The 26,118-nt window shown below is 33.1% G+C and overlaps 1 protein-coding gene and 1 long non-coding RNA gene across 2 annotated transcripts; one reads left to right on the plus strand and one right to left on the minus strand.

Annotated features, from left to right (window-relative positions):
* Nucleotides 1–1,376: 1,376 nt before the first annotated feature.
* On the minus strand, nucleotides 1,377–25,998 carry LOC131807024 (uncharacterized oxidoreductase YjmC-like). Its single transcript, XM_059132048.1, is given in 5 exon segments — nucleotides 1,377–1,825; nucleotides 1,901–2,103; nucleotides 2,166–2,702; nucleotides 2,705–2,917; nucleotides 25,831–25,998. Coding segments are annotated over 5 exon segments (1,254 nt in total). The 5' UTR covers nucleotides 25,973–25,998; the 3' UTR covers nucleotides 1,377–1,666.
* Nucleotides 24,384–25,582, plus strand: LOC131807025 (uncharacterized). Its single transcript, XR_009344269.1, has 4 exons — nucleotides 24,384–24,514; nucleotides 24,944–25,061; nucleotides 25,124–25,328; nucleotides 25,388–25,582. It is a non-coding gene; the product is annotated as an uncharacterized LOC131807025 (long non-coding RNA).
* Nucleotides 25,999–26,118: the final 120 nt, after the last annotated feature.

Consider the following 26,118-nt stretch of genomic DNA (forward strand, 5'->3'; position numbering starts at 1 on the left):
CAGGTCATGATATGGATCATAACCCCTGATAACGGAACAACCCGATTTCAAGTATATTCTACATTTTAACCATTTTTTTCGTACTAATTTTAGCTTATGTTGATAATTTAAGAAGAAACCATGTTTGCAAAAAATTATCACGTTTTGGTATGAAATAAACTCCGAAATGTCAATCTGGGACTCATTCAGTCGGAAATTGTGGCAGAAACATGAAAAAAATACGAAATTATAAAGCAACTTTATTGGATCTCCACCGCTAACTTTAAATGACAAACAATTAATGTCCATCTTACGGTAATCGGAGCAAAAGAGTAATTTTTTGGCTATTCTGACAACATTCTGCCTTCAAGTATGAGGTGGACAAAACTGAATACCACGCAGTACGGGATTTTAAACGTTGGAAATGCAAATTTCAAATTATAGCTCATTTGAATGCTTTTTACAATATCAAAAATTGAGCTGAATTTTCACATGGGGCTATTATAGATGTTCTTTATCATATAGGTATTTAACACTCAAATTAAAGCCTATAGCTGAAAAATAAGATCAGGGTATTCAAGATATCTAAAACCGACGGTAATTATAATTTTTGCCATGAATATTAATTTATATTTAGTCATGGAGTCATTACTCATAATCAAGTCATTACTTATAATCAAAATTGGAGTAATTATAATGGCGTCATTACTTATAATCAAAATTGTGCCGCCTACATAAGTCAGATCTGCCGGCAACGCGGACCGGGTCAGCTAGTATATATATATATATATATATATATATATATATATATATATATATATATATATATATATATATATATATATATATATATAGATAAAGTATATATATTCTTGATCAGCGTAAAATTCTAAGACGATTTAGCCCGTATGTTGTAATCAAGCTAGAGTCAAAACGAATAAAGATAGGAAGCTAAAATTTTACACAGATCAGTCCTTTGTCTGCAGGCAGTCGTACAACGGTACTCCCCGATAATCGATATTTGGCGAATTTAGGAACATTATTCACCGGAGTTGTTTCAAATTGCATACCTAGAATTCGTAATGGGTACTATAGGCTATGACAGAAAATTGTCTATGCAGGTCCAGGCCTTCGTACAAGCCCCATGTATCAGTACATTCCTATATTCTTTATTTTGATGATTTTAACTACATTATTTACGTATTTTTTTTTCAAGTTTTCATGTGACATATGACAAAATGGCTTATGACAAAAGTTGTCTATGCAGGTCCACGTTTTCGTATATACCTCAATATAATGACTATATTCAGTATTTTTAAGATTTTAACAGTATTTTTGACGAATGTTATTTTGTTGAAAATTTCCAAATTCGTTCCAAATGGTTGAGGGTATTCAACTTGTTTTCTTTTCTTACAGTTTCTTTTTTATTGATATGAGTTTTTATTAAACAAAATATTAAAATGTAGCTAAAACTAGAATGAATAAAGTGATGTTAATATCAGTTCGTAGATTTATTAAAGCTATCATCTAACTCATAAAGAGTGTTTATATTTAAACAAAATGCATTCATTAAAAAGTTAAAATAAACTGTATACAAATAAAATATATTTGAAAATATCCGAAGTGTTAAATCATACGAAATGCAAGTTAAAGGCCAATTTCATTAAAACGACGAAAAGTTTGCACTTCAAATAAAGCGAATAGGATTAACGTTGAAACGTTGCGATAACGATTCACAAGTTTTCAGTTGATTCGGTAAGTATTCAATACCACCGGCCTCATCCACTGCCTTCATATTTATTGTTTCCTTATCGCCAGCGACAAGAACGGGCTTTTCGGGGTCAGTCTACAAAAGAAAGAGAGCCAGATAGTAGACAAAGGTTAATACTTTATCAAGATATTGAATTATGTATTTACTTACAGGTGTGCAACTACGTAAGCGGGAATTGAAATCGCACATTCTTTCTTCAAAATCGGGGGCAAAGCAATTAGGATCGACAGCAATGAAAACCTGTCCAAGATCTGCAGCTGTATTCGCGCCGGTATGAGTCCATTTTCGCACTTTTGTAGAATAATTAGCACCAGCCATTACGCCTGATAAGATATCCACTAGTCCACCAAGACCTTTAAATGGAAAAAGTATTTATTCGAGCACAAAAGCAATCAACATAAATCTGTAGTCATACCGTAGCCCTTATAGCCAGAATTAATTTCTGGACCTCCTAATGGCATCAAACAGCCAGTTTGGAAAGCCAATTCAGCGTCATTAGTCACCCTACCCTCAGGATCTTGGGCCCAACCATCGGGCAAAGGAGCACCTTTACGGCGTTGTATCTCAATTTTGCCAACAGCAACCGCTGTTGTTGCCATATCCAATAGAAATTTATCATCCTTGGCAGGAACGCCTAAAGACAGTGGATTGGTGCCCAGGGCGGCTTCTTTCGATCGTGTTGGAGCCATCAAAGGTGATGTATTTGTCATGGACATACCAACTAATCCCTCTTTCATGGCTCTCATGGGATACCAACCAGCGATACCGTAGTGATTGGATCCTTTGGCACAAACCCAACCAACGCCTACCTGTTTCGCCTTCTTAATAGCCAAATCCATGCAAAAGTTTCCGACCACGGCGCCCAAGCCGTTGCAACCATCAACCCAAGCCGTAGAGGGAGTCTCTTTCAAAATCTTGGGTACAGCACTACCATCCGTCGAATTAATAGCCAATCATTTAAATACATTTCTAAGCGATTCATACCGTGGCTGAAATGGCCACGATAATCTGCAGCAACAAGTAAGTCTGCCATTTGCTCCGCATGATCCTGAGGAACATTTACTGCCTTAAAACAGTCAATCATGAAACGTCTAGATTCTGAGACCGCAACCAATTGTTTTTTCTCTCCTCCGGATGACATGTTTTTGTAGGACGTGTTCCAAGTGTCTGCAATAATAAAAAGTTAACACACCATGGGAATATCGTCTTCACACTCAACTTATATGTAAATTGCGACTCAACTTTTAGTAACTACCAACCGGAAAGCTTCTAACAGACTGAACGGAATATTTGCTGTTTTCTGTATAAAGATTATTATTCTTAGAACAGCCAACAATATAACTGGAGAGTAAAAGAGAAACTAAATATGTATGTCGTAAGTTGCTGTCGCTCAAAAGGCGATCCCCATTGAATTCATTCCGCAATTTATTACCAATGAAATAACAATTCATTGTGGGAAATTTTCTCTCTAAAATATTGTCACGCAAAACTGATGTTTTGTGACAGAGTTTCTATACGTATAGGCAATAAAATGCTATTGTGTAGGTACATACAAATATATGTATGCTTATAAGATAATAAATAGTGTGTGTCGAATTTATATTTTGTTTTATCAATTATATTTTTTCTCTCTTAGCAAATTAAGTGGATATGTCATTGTTCACTATAGGATTATTTGCAAAGAATGCTTTCAAATCCTAATAAATCCTATTAGTAAGATTTTTATTAAAAACCTGTTTTAAACCCAAACACACCTCTAGTACCATGTGATGTCTTGTGCAATTTAAATTTTTTAAATAGTGTTCTTCACTTTTAATATTTTAATTGTTGAATTTCTCGGTTCTGTGTTGGGAAATGTGTTTTATTGTGAGATATTCAAGTTCTGTCCTTTTATGTCTATCAATGTAGGTTACAAATGTAGAGGATTCAAGACCATAACGCGAGTATATAGATCTAATATTTATCTGTGGGAAAAAATCAATATGTATCAAAGCGATACATGGCTTACTAATACAATATATTTTGCGTAAAAATGTAAAATGCGATACACCCTAACATTGAAAATGTTTACTTTTGCAAAAATGAAACAGACGTGGATTTAAATGAAAAAAAACTAATTTTTATAACGATCACACTTTCCGCGACATTTTCACAAATATATATATACAAATATCCGAAAATATATATTTTATTATATAGTATTATAAACATTCATATATACATAAAATCAACATGAACGCGTGCTTATCTAGCTATTTCCCACAATATTTCAAGACATGTGTGCAGCTGCGGCCAAAAAATAGTAGTGCTCATACTATTTATTGAAATAGCAAAAGCACTTTGCAGTGCAAAATTGATTCTTTACATGTTTCTTTCAGGAAATCATTTGCAATTTATTAACATAACGATGCCAAATAAATTTCTTTGATTCATTTTGGTTTTTTATACCCTCTGCCATAATAGTATGGAGGGTATATTAAGTTCGTCATTCCGTTTGAAACTCATCGAAATAATAATTTTAGACCCAACAAAGTATATATATATATATTCTTGATCAGCGTAAAATTCTAAAATTCATCTGTCCGTCTGTTGTTATCACGCTACAGTCAAAACTAATTAAGATAGGAAGCTAAAATTTTGCACACATCTGTCTTTTGTCTGCAGGCAGGTCAAGTTCGAAGATGGGTTATATCGGTCCACGATATCGTATAGCCTCCATATTCGGTATTTTGATGATTTAAGCCACTTTTTTCAATGGAATTGTCTGAAATTGTACACAAGGAATTCTTTATGAGCACTTTATCCCATGGATGATAATTATCTATAGAGGTCCACGATATCATACAGCGCCCATTAAACGGTATCCACCGATATTCGGTATTTTGATGATTTTAGCCAAAATTTTCAACGGAATTGTCTGAAATTCTACACAAGAAGTTCTTTGTGAGTACTTTACCCCCAGACATAGATTTGTCTATATAGATCCACAATATCGTAAATCCCCCATATATCGGCACCTTACGGTATACTTTCGGTATTTTAAAGATTTTAACAGAACTTAATGGATTTTATTTTATTTTTTTTTTTGAAAATTTTCTAATTTGTTCCAAATGGTGGAGGGTATTCAAAGTTCCCGGCCCGAACTTACTGCTTTTTACTTGTTATTTACTCTATGCTCTTTTTTATTTACTAAAAAAAAATAAATAAATAAATAAAACTACTTGTTGCACTTGTATTTACAGTAATTCTGAGAGTACAATCCCTACATGCTGACCTTTTTTCTCACAACTATCTTATCTAACCTTGTATATATACGATGTTGGCAGAAAACAACCTTGCAAAGAAAATCAGATTAAGTCCAAGTTGTGGTAACAACTCCATATAAGAGAACTTTCAAATATTTGGTTTTTTACGAGTTTAGCCATATTTTGAAGGGATTTGGAAATTGGCAAGTGGTATCACCTTGTCTAACACAACATTATCCTTGAATTTTCACTTTGTCTCATACTACTAATATAACGTTATTTCCCTATATTCGATACTTTTAGGTTTTAACCCACATTTTTCAACGGAATTATTTTAAATTTGATAATGGGGACTACGATCCATAATTTCTGCCTGCAAATTGTCTACGGCTTTGTTATGCTCTATTATAACGGTATATCCCAATGCTTTTTTAAATTTAGTCATAATGTTCAGCGGAACCAAAAAATGTATATTTAAACGGTATATTTCTGAAACATTCGAAATATTGTAACATGTTTAAATTAAAATTGAAATATTAAACTGTAATCGTTCTCATTTTTATTTTTTTGTATTACGCAAAAAAAAAAAAAAACAATAATAAACAAATAGTATTCTCAAGTTCAAAGTCAAGGACGATTAGTTTGTGTGGTGCTTAGATCACTCGAAATGAATATTGTTGTTAGAAGCGTATGTTCTATAAATACACCCACACAGCATAATTCTAATGTCAATGAATCTTCACATATTTACAATTTGTTGAGAGACGAGTTCATGTTGGCAATGTTGGCAGAAAACAACCTTGCAAAGAAAATCAGGTTAAGTCCAAGTTGTGGTAACAACTCCATATAAGAGAACTTTCAAATATTTGTTTTTTTTACGAGTTTAGCCATATTTTGAAGGGATTTGGAAATTGGCAAGTGGTATCACCTTGTCTAACACAACATTATCCTTGAATTTTCACTTTGTCTCATACTACTCATATAACGTTATTTCCCTATATTCGATACTTTTAGGCTTTAAGCCACATTTTTCAACGGAATTATTTTAAATTTGATAATGGGGACTACGATCCATAATTTTTGCCTGCAAATTGTCTACGGCTTTGTTATGGTCTATTATAACGGTATATCCCAATCCTTTTTAAATTTAGTCATAATGTTCAGCGGAACCAAAAAATGTATATTTAAACGGTATATTTCTGAAACATTCGAAATATTGTAACATGTTTAAATTAAAATTTAAATATTAAACTGTAATCGTTCTCATTTTTTTTTTGTATTACGCAAAAAAAAAAAACAATAATAAACAAATAGTATTCTCAAGTCCAAAGTCAAGGACGATTAGTTTGTGTGGTGCTTAGATCACTCGAAATGAATATTGTTGTTAAAAGCGTATGTTCTATAAATACACCCACACAGCATAATTCAAATGTCAATGACTCTTCACATATTTACAATTTGTTGAGAGACGTGTTCATGCGCTAAAAATGTACATTACAACTTAGATTGCCATAGTGTAGTTACAATACTGTAATACTGTAAGTTGTGTTCATTTTATATTGTTAGTTTTTGTTTGATTAACCTTAATGATTTCTTCACGTTCTTATTTAAATAATTTCCAAACAAAAAACCGTGTAAAATAAAAAATTACAATCCCATCAGTCGTTTTTTTCGATCCCCACCGCCACGTGGGGATAGGGTTGTTTTTACTTGTTTTTTGATACAAGTTTATAAAACGTCAGAAAATCTTGTAGATCAAACTAAATTGCCGATTCGATCTGGCTATGTGTGTTCAGTTTTCAACTCTTTTTCAAATGTGTTTTCCTATATCGCGAATAGATGAGCAAAACGAAATAAGGATCAAGTTATTAACTTTCAAGAAACCCATATAAGCTAGAAACAAAATGATGAGAAACCAGTAAGTAAAGACAATAGTAGGACGGTGCCGACTTTATGATACCCAGCGCCTCTATGAATATTTAGTCACCTATAGCAAACTTACGTTCATTTTGACAATTTAAGTATTAACTGCATATTAAGACTTTAGAGAGGTTTAAATTTGAAATCCCTTGATACTAACCTATGAAAGCTATATCTTAATCGATATTCTCTAAATGACTGAGGTAAATTTATGTTCTACATGACCTCTCGAATCAAATATCATTGCTATGAAGGGCATGTTACGACGTTCAGAAGTTAATCCATTTGGACTAATATTACACATTTGGGGAATGCTTGAAATCGAATGAAAATATATATGGGAGCTATTACAAACATTGTCAAGGGTATATCTAGCATCTGATATCTTGTACGAAATATCAATGGCATGGAGGGAACATTGTAGATGTGAAGGACCTACACTGGTGGCCAAAACTAAAGCAACTGAAATTACAAGGAGAATGAATGCCCTGTAACTTTTTAAAGCTTAAGAAAATGAAAACGTTTTTCTTGTTTGAAATTAGGTACTGTATTCACTTTTTAAAAACCTAAAACAAAAAACCAAAATTCATTTTTATATAAAAAATAATCTATGGTAAAGTCAATTAACCCGATTTTGGCTTGGACAAAAAAAAGCAACTCTGTTGTACATTTATATGACCGCTGCAATTTCAATTGTTTTTACTGTTATATTATCGCTTTTTGCTTCCTTCGACAATTTCGCTTGTCATAAATCCTTTTTGAGAAGTTTTTTACAACAGCATGTGTTTTTCTTTTCGTTTTTAAGTACTGCCCAAAAAAGTTTAAAATGGATAGAAGCAAATACAGTACATGAATAAAACAGCAAATTATCAGTGACTATGAAAACAATATATCACAGAAAATGATTTCCGAGAAATATTTCATAAATATTAGTATACCGAAATATATTTTATGAAACTGGATCAGTAGTAACAGTCTATAACGGATGAAGGCCGTGGAAAACTTCAGCCCGTACTGATCAACAAATTGTGAGAGAAATAAAAAACAATCATTTAAGATTTCAACTGGATTGGTGAGAGTGCAATCATTGGATATAAGCTCGAGATCAGTGCGTAGACTAGTAATGGTAGTTGGTCTGCATGCCCGTAAGCCATCAAAAAAGCCATTTATATCTGAAAAAATCAGAAAGGCTTTCGGAAACGATACTATTAAGTGGAATCCAGCTTAATGGAAAAACATTATTTCTGGGATGAGTCTACGTTTTATATTAAAAGCTCAGACGTGAAAAAATTTACGGTGAGAAAGAAAAAGTTGCTTTCGTTTTGGCCAAGCAAAAATTAGGTCATATTAGTTTTCCATAAATTATTTTTCGTTCAAATTATTTTTGTATTTTTATTTTTAGTTTCTCAAAAGTGAATTAAAGACCTCATATAAAACTGAGAAAATAATTACGTTTTGATTATTTTGTAAAAGTTACAGGACATTTATTGTCTTTGCGATTTTAGTTGCTTTAGTTTTGGCCACCAGTGTATATCTGAACAGATTTTGACTATCGTATATGCTACAATTTATCAAATGTTGGTAAAGGGTGTTTTTTAAGCTAGATAGAACTATAAATTGTAAAAAGTAACACAAAAAATTAAATTCAGTTCAGCGATGAGGCACGCCGGAGCTTGAGTTACGGTCAATGGAGAGCGTTACTGCACCATGATCAATGAATTTGTTTAAAAATATGGATGACATTGATCCGGAGAAGGTGTGGTTTCAACAGGATGGCGCTGCGTGCCATACGCCGAACTCAACCATAGACTTATTGAAATCAAAATCTGGCGATAAGTTGATTTCGAGAAGTGGACCTGTCAATTGGTCTCCAAGGTCGTGCGTTTTGACACCTCTCGATTATTTCCTGTGGGGCTGCGTGAAGTCACTGGTTTATGTTGATAAACCAGCAATAATTGACGCCTTGGAGGCCAGCATTGTTCGTGTTATTCGTGACATACGGCCAGCAGTGCTCGAAAAAGTGGCCAAAAATTGGACGACCACATATACCCGAAATCATTTTTAAATGTTAACGTCTTGATCTTTGGATTAAAAAAAATTGATAAAAATGTAATTTTTTTGTGTTATTTTTTACAAGTTGAAGTTCTATCGGGTTTAAAAAACACCCTTTATATAACGCATTTGGTGTACTCTTAATGTGAGTGAAAACAAGGAAAGCTCACGTTACGTTCTGAATCGTGTACATCTTGTTATCATGAACGATCGAATCGTCGTCTAAATCACCAAACATGGTGCACTTCTTTATTAATTTTATGATCAATTTAAAGCAGACAAAAACTGATCGATTGAATGTCGAGAAGTTTGCATAAAAATAGAAGTACTTCTAAGAAAAATCAACCACAATACATAAAATCAGAAAGTTTGGCTTATTTATCAATAAACACATTCGTTTTAAATCGCAAATTCCAGTGAATTCGCTTGGAGAGTGCAGTACAAGACTGGGTACCATTAATATGGGCTATACCAAAGGGTTTATTATTGCTACAGATAATTTTTGGATCTTAAACATGGAAATATTACCTGTAGTGGAATGCTCTTATTTTTTCACCCAACCATTAGCAGGGAATCTTCACAAAACCTTTAAGATGTCATTTTCGCCAAAGCTTCGGCATGATATTCTCAGAAATTAGTTCACAGGTAAGACTAACGCTTTGAGAAGAAAACATGCCAATATTTAAAACAATCATTACCGAGAATAAATTAATATACTTTATTCTTGTATGAACTCCGTGATATGAATATTATTTGGTCAGATATTGCTCATTTGGCGCACAATATAGACGAAATCCGAGTAAGTTATATGTGAGAACAACAAATGAACAGCATTTACAAATAGTTTCGTCAGTATATATTTACACCAAATGTAAAACTATTCCGTGAACAAATCTGACTACAAAATTTCAAAATACAACAAAATTGGTGGAGCCGTTATATTTCGGCCAACCATCCTACACACAATACAAATTATTGTGCCAAAACTTTAAAGCTCTACGTCTAAAAATGTAGGCTGTATCGTGATTTCAATAGGAGATGGACATCATTTAACCAACTTAGAATTTTATGCTGATCATGTATATATATACTTTATGGTGCCTACGACGAATATTTACAAATGTTACAAACCTTTCCATGGTGGAAGTTATAAACATGAAGAGAATATTAAGATAAATGTGCAGCATATGTTCGGCAGGGCCAAACTTTGAATACCCTTCACATTTTGGAAGAGATTTGCAAATTTTCAAAAAAAGTTCAAAGTTCACATTTGGCTTTTAAGACTAGCAATAGAAAACAATCCTTGTAGTATAAAATATCCTATATAGGCTCCCGTTTTGATATGGCCGAAATATAACGACTCCACCAATTTTGTTGTATTTGAAAACATGAACTGCACTCTCCAACCGATCTCACTGGTATTTGCAGTTTTATGTGGAATACGTTTGAATCCAAATACTTTCATATAAAAATGTTTTACTTAGTTAATGGTGGAATTTATTTAAAGTTCGGCCCGGCCGAGCTTAACATTTTACTTGTTATTTACGCCTAAGTCTGTTTTTACACGATCTTTTTGTACACGGTTTTGATATAACACGGTTTGAAAATTGAATATTTTTAATTTATTTACACGATTTTATTCCATTTAGCACGATTTGAAATTTTATGTACTTCATTTTTTTTGTCAAATTTAATTTTTGCGAAGTATGTTCATATCACAAAAAGTATTTATGAAAGAAAAAAGTCTGAAACCATCGATAGTTTGCGAACACTAGCTTAAAGATTTAAGTGAATTCCCCTTTAGCGCGTACAAACAATTTTTACTGGTCAAAGCAAATGTGAATAGCACTATGTGCATACAATAAAATTTACTGGTCAGAGCAATTGAAACGTGTTAATGTTTTGTGAACTGTTAATGCAATAAGACGTGTTTGGTAAAGAAAAAATAAAAATTCTTGTTTTTCACTAATTTTAATAGGTTTTAGAGATTAGGAACAAATCACCCATTTTTGTATAAGATCAATGTCTTTTTTACACGGCTTCTTCTGGAACCAATCTACCGTGTAAAAACAGACTTAGGTGTATTTCATTTACTGCATTTGCACATGATGTAACCCATGAAATTGTGAATTGTTTTCTTGACCACCATTCTAAGTTCAGACAGTTTGAAAAATTACCTACTTTGTTCTTTTACGAAAAGGCCGATGACTTAAGCCAGTAAAAACTTGTTGTATATGTTCTCACCTTAAGTCATCGGTTGGCTTCTTCGTAAAAGAACAAAGAAGTTTTATGCCGACTTAGTTCAATTTCTGCCCGTAATTTGTACTTGCTCACTTTTACGAAGAAACCACTCGATGACTTCTGCCAGTCAGGAAATGCTAACCAATTACGGTAAAAGATCGAAGATACGGTAGAGATCAAAAACAAAATGAAGTATTTGTAATTTTAGAAAACATGAAATATATGACAATGTTATCAGAAGTGTTATTGCTTTTTCTATGCTGTTATTTCTAAGCATTATTGCCTTTTCCTTATCGGAAACTGATGCAATATTCTTCATTAGATCAAGTAAAAGCATTTATTAGTGTAAATATATACCGACGTAACTATTTGTAAATGTTGTCCATTTGTTCTTCTCACATATAACTTACTCGGATTTCGTCTATATTGTGCACCAAATGAGCTATATCTGACCAAATAATGCTCATGTCACGGAGTTCATACAAGAATAAAGTATATTAATTTAATCTCGGTAATGATTGTTTAAAATATTGACATGTTCTTACCACGGAGTTCATACAAGAATAAAGTATATTAATTTAATCTCGGTGATGATTGTTTAAAATATTGGCATATTTTCTTCGCAAAGCGTTAATCTTACCTGTGAACTAACTTTTGTGAATATCACGCCGAAGGTTGGGCGAAAATGACATCCAAAAGGTTTGGTGAAGATTAGCCTCGAAGTTTAGGTGGAAATTCCATGCTAATTGTTGGGTGAAAAAATAAGTTAGAGAATTCCACTCCACTGCAATATTTCCATGCTTAAGATCGAAAAATAATCTGTAGCAATAATAAACCCTTTGGTATAGCCCATATTAATGGTACCCAGCCTTGTACTACACTCTCCAAGCGAATTCACTGGAATTTGAGATTTAAAACGAATGTGTTTTGTTTGGAAACTATTTAAATAAGAACGCGAAGGAATCATTAAGGTTAATCAAACAATATAAAATGAACACAACTTACAGTATTACAGTATTGTAACTACACAATGGCAATCTAAGTTGTAATGTACATTTTTACTGCATGAACAAGTCTCTCAACAAATTGTAAAATGTTAAGAGTCATTGACATTAGAATTATGCTGTGTGGGTGTATTTATAGAACATACGCTTCTAACAACAATATTCATTTCGAGTGATCTAAGCACCACACAAACTAATCGTCCTTGACTTTGAACTTGAGAATACTATTTGTTTATTATTGTTTTTTTTTGCCTAATACAAAAAAAAATAAAATGTGACCGATTACATTTTAGTATTTAAATTTGAATTTAAACATATTACAATATTTCGAATGTTTCATAAATATTAAACGGTATAAACATTTTTATGGTATGGTTTACAAAAGCATTGGAAATTATGGATCGTAGTCCCCATTATCAAATGTAAAAAAATTCGGTTGAAAAGTGTGGCTAAAAGCCGAAAAGTATCCAATATAGGGAAATAACGTTATATGAGTACACACTTCGAAATATGTTTGGATCCAAGTATGTATATTTGGGGCTGCTTGCAACCAAATATACATTTGGATGCAAACATATTATGCTTGGTTCGAAGTATATATGTGCTTGCAACATTTTGTAACATATTTAAATCTTAATTGTTTGGGTTCAAACATATTTTTTATGTTAGAACATATTTAACGGGTGAGAGAAAATTTTTGTGATACAGAGCGTAACAATAACGCTCTCACACATTTTATAACAAAGGGCTGTTTTTATAGGGCAGCAGGAGATGTAAAAGCGTGACAAGGGGGGTGAAAACTTTGTTTTTGCTGTGCGGCTAAACACTTGTTTTATGTTATTTGTTGATGCTGTTGCGTGGAAAATGATGATGAAAATGTTTATAAGTGCGGTTGTAAGATTTAGAGGATTTTCTAAAAGAATTTTAGTTTTATTTAATTCTTTGGTTCTTCTTATATTGAGCTTACGATCTCGTCACTTGGGTAAAAAGAATTTTGTCATAGAAGTTATTTTTAAAATAACTTCTGGGCAGAATATCCCTAACAAATAACAAGGGAACTGATGAGGATTGGTGACTCTTTCCGAAACATAGGTATTCCCTGCCTTACACCATGGTAAACATTTCCATCGTTTTCCACTAACAAGCAAACGTTGTTTTTATAAAAAATAGCAATAACAACAACAAGCATATACTTAGATCAAAACATATATACTTGTATCCACGCATAACTTTACCTGCATCCAAACATATACATATACTTCCATCTAAGCATATATTTACTTGTAGTACCCAAAAATATTATATGTTTGAGACTGTAGCAAACATATATATGTTATCTGCAAAATATGTTTGGAGACATATGTTAAGAGGCAATTTTTTCCCTCCGTGTAGTATAAGACAAAGTGAACATTCATGGATAATGTTGTGTCAGACAAGGCGATACCAAATGCCAAGTTGGAAAAAATCCCTTCAAAATATGGCTAAACTCGTAAAAATACGAAATATTTGGAAGTACTCTTATATGGAGTTGTTGCCACAAAAAATACGTTTAAAATACTTCTACAATCGTAAATATATAGGAAATTTGAAATCATCAAAATGCCGAATACCTAAAGGTACCGTTAGATAGAGACTCTTTGACCTTTAGAGAGGATTCGAGTTTAAATTGTGACTAAAATTTTATCAACGTACTTTGTTTGTTCGGAAGCTACAGTGATTATCCCTGACAGGCATCGGTAAATGGATATAGAATTTTATGCTGGTCAAGAATACATATAGTTTGTAAACGTATGTAAATTCGTATATTGAAGAAAAAAAAAGAAGGATTTTGATGACCAAATTGTAGACACAATAGTTCTGAAAAGAAAAGGAAAAAAACGAATATTCAGATACTAAATGTTCTTCGAAATTGGATAATGTTGAAAACCCCAATGTATAATTTAAAATTGCATTAAATATTGCTTTTTATTTGCCTTTGGTTTACAGCTCAATTATTTGTTAAAATGTATGCACCACGTTTTTGGGATAAAACAGTATTGTCCAACTATTTTTGATTAAATTTTGTGGAATAACCTCAACATTCAATTAATGTTTTGTAGTTTTTTCCCAATATAAGAATTGTTTACATTTAAAATTCAATTTAACACTATAAGACTCCGGTACCGAGTTGCATCTTTCGTAGTTTCTTGAAGTTGAGCAACATTTGGGGTTGAACCATAGTATAGGGTATTAAATTATTTTTTATATTATTAAAGTTAAAATAAATACTATTGTGTACTAATTTTTGGTTGTTGTTTCGAACTTTTATAAATAAATACACCCTATAGGCAGTAATTTTGGGAAGCTTTATAAATAAAAATAAAATTGAACAGTGTTGGCTTGTTTGTTCGGGATACCGTAGTATTTTGTTGTTGCAAAATGGTCAGGCTTTATCCCTTTATTGTTGTTTTTATAAAAACAACGTTTGTTTATTAGTGGAGAACGATGATAATGTTTACCAGGGGGTAAGGCAGGGAATATCTAGGTTTCGGAAAGAGCCACCAATTCTCTTCAGTTCCCTTGTTTTTTGTCTGGGATATTCTCCCCAGAAGTTATTTTAAAAATAACTTCTATAACAAAAACATTTTTTACCTAATTGACGAGATCTTAAGCTCAATACAAGCCAGACAAAACCAACTTATATGGTTATGCCACTTCGTTCAGGTTGAACGAAAGCATAACAAGTGGAGAAAGATGTAAATGTTTATAAGTGCTGTTGTAAGATTTAGAAGACTTTCTAAAAGAATTTTAGTTTTATTAAATTCTTTGGCTCCTCTTCTATTGAGCTTACGATCTCGTCACTTGGGTAAAAAATGTTTTTTGTCATAGATGATGTTTTTTGCCATAGAAGTTATTTTTAAAATAACTTCTGGGGAGAACATCCCAGACAAAAAACAAGATAACTGATGAGGATTGGTGGCTCTTTTCGAAACCTAGGTATTCCCTGCCTTGCCCCCTGGTAAACATTACCATCGTCCTCAACTAATAAACAAATGTTGTTTTTATAAAAACAACAATAAAGGGATAAAGGGTGGCCCATTTTGCAACAATAAAAATAAAATTGTTATTTTATTTATTTTCGTTTTTTCCTCCAAAAATTGTTCTCTATTTCTTCATTTAAATAAGGTCTTCGTCTCTCTACAAACCCGCATTATAGGATTAAATACTCTGGCAGAATTTGGTGCACAAGTCAGTGTAATTTCTGTTACATTGATTATTTAGATATCAGTAAGTTAGAGGAAAGGAAGAGCAAGTTAGAAAAACTATGGCAAGTAGTCTATGGCCGGCTATTACATATTTCCGATAGATAAAACAATGATGTTGTCGGACACATAAATTGTTTTCATTCTTACAAGTTTCACTTAAGTATGAACTGTCCGATAAGCATTAGACTATCTTCCCTTTATCTTTTAAAGTAAGGTTTACTGAATTCATGTTGCCATATTTTATATTGATAATATGGCAATAATAGCAAAACATATTTAAATAAAACAAGTAAAAGAACATTAAGTTCGGCCGGGCCAAAATTTTAATACCATTAAAATGCCGAATATAGGGAGGTACCGTTATATAGGGGCTATACCAAATCGGCTATACCAAACACATGCAATGTTTCGCCAAAGAAGCTAGAACCCATTATGACTTACAAATACCAATTTTCAGACAAATCCGTGAAAAAAATGTGGCAAAAATCATCAAATTACCGAATATCGGAAGGTACCGTTATATGGGGGCTATACCAAAACGTGGACCTATAATTAAAATGACTCGCCACACGAACTGGGACCTATTATGATCTACAACTACCAATTTTTTGAGAAATTCTTGAAAAATGTGTCAAAAATCATCAAAATACCGAATATTGGGAGGTACCGTTATATGGGGACTATATCAAAACGTGGACCTATACATACAATGTTTCGCCACACGAACAAGGACCCATTATGACCCACAAATACCAATTTTTAGACAAATCAGTAAAAAAATGTGGCAAAAACCATCAAAATACCGAATATCGGGAGGTACCGTTATATGGCCGTTATACCGACAAACGGACAGACAGATAGACGGACATCGTTAAATCGACTTAGAATTTTATGCTGATTATGAATATATATACTTTATGGGGTCTACGACGAATATTAAAGGATGTTACAAACGGAATGACAAAGTTAATATACCCTCCTTTCCAAGGTGGGGGGTATAAAAATGGATAACATTAATCGTTTATTTTATATTGAAGAACTGAATTACAGATTTATTTCAGGAATAAAATAAAATGGTTATTTTATTTATTTCTCCAAAAATTGTTCTCTATTTCTTCATTTAAATAAGGTCCTCGCTCATCTACAAACCTGTATTATAGGATTGATTACTCTGGCAGAATTTGGTGCACACGTCGGTGTAACTTCTGTTGCATTGATTATTTAGATATCAGTATGTTATGCAAGCCACACACGATACAATTGGTTGTACAACTTGGAGAGGTTCTATTCAAGTTTGTATCGTTTATGGGCCGGTTGTACGAAGTTGTGTCTCGGTTGGACGAAAAATCAAAAATTGTTGATATTTGACATGTTGTACCAACCGATTGTAACGTTAGTGGGCATGTCGCATACAATTTCCTGTGCCATCTTAACTCGAATAAAATCTAAGAAAAGTGAAGTTGTACAAAGAGGTTGTACACAATGTTGTATCGTTTCTGGCCGAAGCATACAACTTTGCTACCCTCTTAGTTGTAACAACGGTTGTATCGTGTGTGGCTTGCATTAGAGGAAATGAAGAGCAAGTTGGAAAAACTATGGCAAGCAGTCTATAGCCGGTTTTTACATATTTCCGATAGATAAAACAACGATGTTGTCGGACACATAAATCGTGTTTCATTCTTACAAGTTTCATTTAAGTATGAACTGCCCGATAAGCATCAGACCATCTTCCCTTTATCTTTTAAAGTAAGATTTACTGAATTCATGTTGTCATATTTTATATTGATAATATGGCAATAATAGCAAAATGTATTTAAATAGAAACAAGTAAAAAAGCTGTAAGTTCGGCCGGGCCGAACTTTTAATACCCTCCACCATTTGGTACAAATTTGGCAATTTCCAAAAAAATAAAATAAATAAATAAATAAAAAAATAAAATAAAAAAAATCCTTTAAAAATTCTGTTAAAATCTTAAAAATACCGAATGTCTATACGACGACGTATACATGCATAGGCAACTTTTGTCATAAGTTATTACAACATTTAAATGCGAAACATGAAGAAAAATTTGTTTATAATGTAGCTAAAATCATCAAAATACCGAATATAGGGGGTTCCGTTATATGGGGGCTACACCAAGACGTGGACCTGCACAGACAATTTTCTGGCATGGGCTGAAGTATCCATTACGAACTTCAAATGCGAAATTTAAAACAATCCCGGTAAATAATGTCGCTAAAATCATCAAAATACCGAATATCGGGGGGTACAGTATATGGGGCCTATACGAAGACGTGGACCTACATGGTCCATTTTCTGTTTTCTGCTGCAGTATCTATTACGAACTTCAAATACCAAATTTGGAACGGTTCCGTTAAATAATGTCGCTAAAATCATCAAAATACCGAATATCGGGGGGTACGGTATATGGGGGCTATACGAAGACGTGGACCTGCACAGATAATTTTCTGTCTTAGGCTGTAGTATCCATTACGAACTTCAAATGCCAAATTTGAAACAATTCCGGTGAATAATGTCGCTAAAATCATCAAAATACCGAATATCGAGAGGTACCGTTATATGGGGGCTATATGAAAACTTGGACCTACATGACCCATTTACGAACTTAACCTGCCTACTGGAAAAATATACATGTGTGCAAAATTTTAGCCTTCTTTCTCAATTCGTTCGAAAGATAGCGTGATTACAACAGACAGACAGACAGACAGGCGGACAGACAGACAGACAGACACACAGACAGACAGACGGACATGGCTAAATCGTCTTAGAATTTTACGCTGATCAAGAATATATATACTTTGTTGGGTCTGACGTGAGTATTTCGAGGAGTTACAAACGGAATGACAAAATTAATATACCCTCCATAGTATGGTGGAGGGTATAAAAAGGGTAACATTAATCGTTTATTTTATATCGAAGAACTGAATTACAGATTTATTTCACGAAATTAATTACAAATTCGTGTTGTTTATTGTTTTTAAACCAAAATGAGGATGTCATTGTGAAAAAAATCAAGGACTATCAGTTACTTTTACAAAAGCTTGCCATAACTCTGTAAAAAATCATTTATTTTAACGGAAAGATGTAATAATGAAACCCCGAGAATGTGAACTTTATCCTTTACTTTTCTTAAAGTAAGGCATAACAAAAGTGTACCATAAAGGAAAGATATAAGAACGGGCCTATAAGTCGTCGAGAAATTTCGAAAATTTGTAAAATGTTACACAATTTGGCAGAAAATACATATAACGTTTCTGTTAAGGCAATGGCAACACTTTATAGAAAAATTATAAAACATAGTTTTTTAACCATAAATTCGATAAAATTTTTTTATGAGAGTGAGCGATCGGATCAATCTCTTTTGGTTCTTGAAAGAAAAAATATTGCTGATATCGTTTAAAATATGACATTGCCCCTAATTGATATTGATATTTTTGGGGAGATTTTTCTTCTTGGCCTTCCTTTCGTGATTTGTTTAGCGCCAAATACATAAATAATACTGTTTCCTCTTACTAATCGCGATTTCACTGTCGGCTGGAAAGCATTAAATTATGAGTGCAACAATATTCGAATATTGTTTCATCATCAAATAAAGTCATCTTAAGCTCTTTTAATTCTCTTAAAAGAAACTGCATCGAGTCTAAAAGAGAGTAGATATATAACGTTCCCACATATCAAAGGGATCCGATACTTATTTCCCTTTGCCTACAACGTTTACCTAGAGAAACACAATTGTTGCTTCAGTCCCAGTTTTTCGTCCCTCGAAATGAAAATCTTCCACATCGTTGAAGTCCAAAATGAAAAAAAAACTAATTTTGTTTGTTCCAAATTGCTGTACAAAATGTTGAAAGGAAACCTAATTAATACTTTAAAAACGAATTTATCGCAAGGAAATCATAAAACGAAACTAAAAATTGTATAGAACATTGTAAGACGGCCTTCACGTGAAATCAATATCGCGAGAGCTGCCGTGATCTATACTAGCCTTGGAACATGGGCTCAATTGGCTCACCTCTCGAATGTTGTTTCGGGAAACTAGAAGCTCTATTGAAGTCCCAATCTGTAACTGCAAGTTCATCTACGGTTTAAACTATATCTTGATTGAAGTCCGAATCTGTTACTGCAGATTTATCTGCGACTTTATATTACATATTACATAGTTGTAGCAGAGATGGATCCCGAATCTGTTACTGCGGATTCATTTGCATCCCCAATCCCTACATTTTGCTCGAATAAAAAGCTCACACTGCAGTATACATCCCGTACTTACTATTTGAACTTATTTTAAGAATCTACTAATTTTGCAATTTTTTTCGTTATCATAAAGAGAACATCTGTTATCATAGTAAAAACTTTTAGATTCTTGCAGTTTTGGAACTGACCATTAACTTTAAATTGCAAAAAAATACTGACCATGGTAGAAGAATACATGTAGCCGCATCGACACAGCGGCTGGGACAATGAACGTTCAAACCAATTTTTAAATTGAAATTTGTGAATGAAAATTTCAAATTTGTAAAAATTGTTAAAAAAAAAGTACATAACATAATAACTTCCGTTGGCGTCGTGTAGGAAACACATATAAATCTACTTATTTTTGAAAAACAATTTAAAAATATTGACATTTCAAGGTTCCCAAGCGTTGATGCATCTACCTGTGTTCTTCTACTATGATACTGAATTTTTTGCCCTTGGTTATTCTCCTTGATTATTCGTTAAAATGTACGTGCTAGTTTTGTTGCAACCTTGGTAGATCTACTAGGTAGTCGCATCACCCCAGCTGACGGCACTATTAAATGTAAAAACAAGTTGTTGTAATGCTGATTCGCCCTAAATAAATGCAACACAAAAACAAAAGTTTGTTTATGTCTTTTTCACTAAAAATATTTTTTTCTGGTATTGCAAAATTTAAGAGCAAGTTTAGAGTGAATTACTAGAAAAAAAGTAAAAAGAAAATGAAAAGATGTTCCATTTGCAATAAGAAATACCGTCAGTCACGAGAGGTATGACTCAGTTGGTCTTATCCAAACTTCTACTAGCCCCAGCTCTTCCCTCTCTCTGTGGTCTGTGAAAACTCTTTGTGAGGTTTGGGGAATTTGCGTCGGCTCTGCTACCAAGAGGGCTTTTACTGGTGGCGATATTGGTGCTAAGTTCTTTCTTTAAAACCATTTGATCGGCAACACTTGCTTCTGTTGTGCCATGTGTTGTTGTTGGTGTAACCGGTTGCCAACATTTGCTGAAATATTAGTGGTATTTGTCGATGACGTAGAAGATATTACAGTTGTGGGGTTGTATAAATATTTCGGGGGCTTACTATCAACTTGGGACTGTTACAATGGTCCCCGCAAGGTAGATCTAACAGGTAACCGCATCGGCGAATTGCTACAACAAAGCAACTTTTGTGGTACCCTCAAATGTCAAAATTGGCATCTAAGGCGAAAAACATAGATTCGCCATGACATTTAAAGGTTGCGGCAAATTTTGTTTCAACCAATCAGAAACGAGGTGTTTGTTTACATTTTATTTTGTGTTCCTCTCGTCGTAAACGAACGTCGCAATATAAGTTTTTATTGTAAAACAAATAAGAGTAAAATAAGTATTAATTGTAGTATTGCGATATTTTTTAAACCAAGCAACTTATAATGACTATATTTACTGGTTTAAACCGAAAGTTTTCCGGAACTGCCAATGGCAAAAGTCGAATTCTTGCACTACTTCCCGTGATGTGCTTTGGGAATCTTAGATGTTGAGGCTAACTTAATTCTTAAAGCTACACTCCATTCTAACCTCCTTCCTTCATTTTCTTTTAATTTTTTTACTGGTTTCACTCTTAACTTGCTCTTAAATTATTTGAAATATTATAAAAAGGTACTTTTAGGGAAATTTATTGTTGCATTCATTTAGGGCGAATTCTTCATTACAACAATTTGTTTTGACATTTAATGGTGCCGTCAGCTGGGCTGATGCGATTACCTAGTACATCTACTTTGGGTCCCCGAGAGTCGTATTATTACATGGCTTGATTTCCACACATAACATAAAATGTAAACAAACACTTCGTTTCTCATTAATTGAAGCAAGTTTGCCGCAAACTTTAAATGTCATGCCCATGATCCAAGTATAAGGTCCCCCTTCCAGCTCAGCTGATTACCAGACGATCTGTCAATTAAATTTGAATTCGCTGCAACAAAAACAAACTTCAAAACGATGGTAGAAGAATACAGGTAGTCGCATTGCACAGCTGCTGTGGCAATGAACTTTATGATACCCTACACCACTTTGCTAATTTAGTTGAGCTCCACTTAATAATTAAAAGTTTTTATGGGAGAATTCAATCATACACGCTATGATTATAAATATAATTTAAAATTCAAAGGACTAAATATGCCGAAGCATTTGCATCTTTTAAATTTGAAAACAGATAAAGATATATATGGGAACTATATCCAAATCTGAACCGATCTCGATAAAATTTGGCAAAGATATTTCTGAGCTGTATTTGATATATTTCCCTGAATATCGTTGTTACAGAGTGCATTTTACGGCTGCGGAGGACAAAAATAACAAATCGGATGAACAATATATATGGGAACTATAGCTATATCTGAACCGATTTCGATCAAATTTGGCATACTTTTTTTTCAGGCCTAATTTGGTTGTATGTGCAAAATGCCATACTATTCGGGCTGATATTACACGTTTGGTGCACAATAAAAGGCAAATCGGACGAAGGTATATATGGGATCTATATCTAAATTTTTACCGATTATCTCAATCAATAGGGTTCGTCCTTGGGCCAAACAAATGTTGTTTGCAAAATTTCATCACAATCGGATAATAAATGCGACCTGCATTTTGTTCACAAGAATACATGGACAGACGGACGGACTGACATGCATAAATCAACTCAGAAAGTGATTCTATGCAGATCATCAAAAGGAACTATGGGTCTATCTCGTTTCCTTTTACCTGATACAAACAAATGCACAAAGACATAATACCCTGACCACCTTGTGGTGTAGGGTATAAAAGTTATTCAAAAAATTATTGCAATGCTTGGGAACATTGATATGTCAAAATTGTTAAAATGTTTTGTACGACGCAAATTGGAGGTTGTTATGACATGCAATTTTTACAAATATCAACAATTTTTTGTTTAACATTTTTAATTTCAAATTCGGTTTGACGGTTCATTGTCCCAGCAGCTGCGTCGATGCGTCTACCTGTATTTTTCTACCATGTGTTCTGTCAAGGCGAAAATATTTATTTTCGCCTCAAGCATGAATTTTGACATTTCATCTGGTAAAATAACAGCTGTTTTTAGATTAATTCGCTCGAAGGAAGACCTTATAATTGGGCCATGGTCATGCCGAATGTATGTTTTTCGCCTTAGTTGCTTTGTTGTAGCAATTCGCCGATGCGGTTATCTGTTAAATCTACCTTGGTTGCAACCTTAGTAAGTAATTAGTTGCCACTTGTTTTCGCCGTCATTCGGAAAGACAACACGCAATATTGTTTGCAAGGCAAATATCGTTCTGCATAGGTAGGTATATTCATGGCTCAAAAAGAAATGTTGTTTAACTTCAAAGAAACTAGAAAAATGCAACTCTCTGCTGGAGTCTTATTACATAGACAACGAAATGCTCTCACCGTTTATCTTCGAAAAAATCGGATCAGCAGATGTCGTCTATATCGTTTCAGGGGTTTGAGTGGGAATTTTGAAGTCACCCAATTCTAAAATGTTAAAAATAACAAAAACTGTAGGATATTTGTCAGTTGAAACTTATTCCACAATAAAAGAAATGTGAAAAGTACGTGATGACATCGAAAAATTCGGGAATAATCAAGTGAAATTCTTAAAAAACGATAAAATGTGTTTTCGATGTCGAGTGGGTGGAACACGTAAACCAACACGTTGACTATGCAAAACATGATGAGAGCCACCTGGATAAAAAGACAAAACTAACTTTTCGTTGTCTATATCTTCGAAAACTGCATTCATTTTGCAACTAAATTTGAAATAATTTCAAAATATTGTATTTTTTATTCAAAACAATACAAACACATACACAAAATGTGTATATGTTTTGACAGAAAAAGGGCACAAAAATTGTATTTAGGGTGTAGTTTTGTTCTATCTTCTGTAATTATGCCATGGATATATTGAATAGAAAAGAGTAGTTCAAATTAATACTAAAAACATTGGTGTTTTTATTTGGCCTGTTCCAGAACTGCAAGAATGTAAAAGTTTTAACTACGATAAACGATCCCCTTTATGATATCGGAGAAAACTGCAAATATAGAAGATTCTTTCAGGTTCTAAGGCTCGACGCATTCGGCGTTTTACACCTGTTACTGTTAGTAGAATGCAACCAGATGCGCACGTCTTTAATACAACCAGAAAGATGTCTACTAGATTTAAAATATTTTTCGATATCATAAAGGGAAAATCGGATATCGCAGTAAAAAGTTTACATTCTTGTCATTCTGGGACAGACAATATGTATGGTAGTTTAGCATTTCTTTTTAAAATCATATTCTATACATCTTTAAATATTCATTTCGTCACAAAATGGGTAAATGTTGTCATTATTTTAAGCACTTGTGCATATCGATTCACAAGGAAGTATAAAAAGAAGACGCACATACCTATCTGTATTCTCTTTATCTTGCCTACAAATTACCTACATATATATTCAACAATCGGTTTTGTTTATTTTGCATTTTTTAAGAAAATTCTTATATTGTTGAAAAACCACAAAACATAAATGGAATATTGGGGTTATTCCACAAAATTGAATCTAATATAGTAGAACCAAATTGCTTTATACTAAATTTGTTCAATTTGTTGCACATCAACGTCGAAAATTTGCATTTATTTTGCAATCACATTTGAAATAATTTCAAATTATTGTATTTTTAATTGAAAACAACACACAAAATGTGTATATGTTTTGGCAGAATAGGGGCACCAAAAGAAAAACATTGTATTTGGGCGGTAGCTTTGTTCCACATTCTGTAATTGTGCCATGGTAGGTATCATGGTACAATGAAGAGAAGGTAGGTCAACTTTAAAAAAATGCAAGTATAGAGGTCTACCTGTTTGGCTTGTAATGTCAGAATTAGTATCAAAACAATAAAAAATCAAACAACTTGTTGCATTAATTTTGAACAAATAATTGAAAACCGCGAAAACTGAATGAAAGGTCAACATTTCTTTTCAAAATCATGTTATATATCTCTTATGGTTTATTTCGCGACATAAACTGTAGACTTTGTCGATGCATATGTTGCAATAAGCATTTTGAAAACACCCGAATTTGAATATTTTCTGAACAATTTTTTTATTATTGAAAAGAATATGCACACATAAACAAATGAAGTTGACATATTAAGCCAGAAAAATAAAAAAATTGAAATCATATGGTAGTTCTGCCCTACCTTGAATTTATTGTACCATGGTAGGTATTATGATGTGGAACTGGCGTATTTCTGTAATACGTACGTTCAAAACATTTTACTATAATGGGGAAGTTCAAAATTTGTGTACGCTACGTCTAATTTTAGGTAATGCTGTAACAAGGTAATTATTTATTATTATTTTTTAAATGAGGTTATCTTGATTTAATTGTACCATGCATACAGGTGTTCAAGTAAAAATTGTAAAAATAGTACTATATTGAACAATGTACGGGAGCACAACATACTCAACACACCAAAAATATATTAGCCGGCAATACAGCTAGAGAAAAATATAAAAATAGTTTGTCATAATACTTGTGTAACAATGCTTGAGAAACACTTGGAAAATCACGCGAATTTATTAACCATTTCCGAACCGAATTTTAAGGTAATGATGAACAATAAATCTAAGAATATGTGGTATATATAACTTCAATCTCATTTCAGACTGAATGCATCAAAAAGTTGCAGGAATTCAATAGAAGTGTCATATTTGTGGAGGAGATGCGGAAGCTCAAATAAGGGAAACGAAAGCGTTTGGGTATCAAGGCCACAGAAGGCAGTAACAGCTGGGATGGTCATCAATGAAATGAAATGTGTAAAATGATTAGAAAATTAAAAAATAAATATTATATACTATTACTCACTTTCGTAAGCTTATTCTACAATTAGAAGCATAAGCTTATAAATAAATGTTCAATATCGAGTATTTTATATTTGTCACACAAACATTTTCAATGCTTTCTCACGATTTTTTCAAGTTTAAGATTATAATATTAATCTCAAGACATTTTGGTATGTTGGGTAGTGAAAGAGTCTACTGTATTTAAGTTTTCTGAAATCTGCAAAACAATTTTTCTCGTTTTGTGCACATTTTTCATAAAACTTACCCCATTTCTTCCTTTGTTGATCTAACACCGGTGAACGCTTTATATGAGTGCAGCATATAACGGCATAAAAACGTTGCTGGTTGTCAAAGCGCTTTAAAAGTAATCTAGTTTGGACACCACGGCTGCCAGATTTTGCAATCATTAGTTTGGTGAATATTTTGAAAATGCCATCTCTCTGATAGTGGTGGATTTAACTGCTGGCAAATCTATTCTCTCCTGTCTTTGACCAGCCGTCAGCTGATGCAGTCGAACAAATAGATGTCACCTTTTATTTTTGCACTTGTGTTG

Source organism: Musca domestica, unplaced genomic scaffold (assembly GCF_030504385.1).
Source record: "Musca domestica strain aabys unplaced genomic scaffold, Musca_domestica.polishedcontigs.V.1.1 93, whole genome shotgun sequence".
Taxonomy (NCBI): domain Eukaryota; kingdom Metazoa; phylum Arthropoda; class Insecta; order Diptera; family Muscidae; genus Musca; species Musca domestica.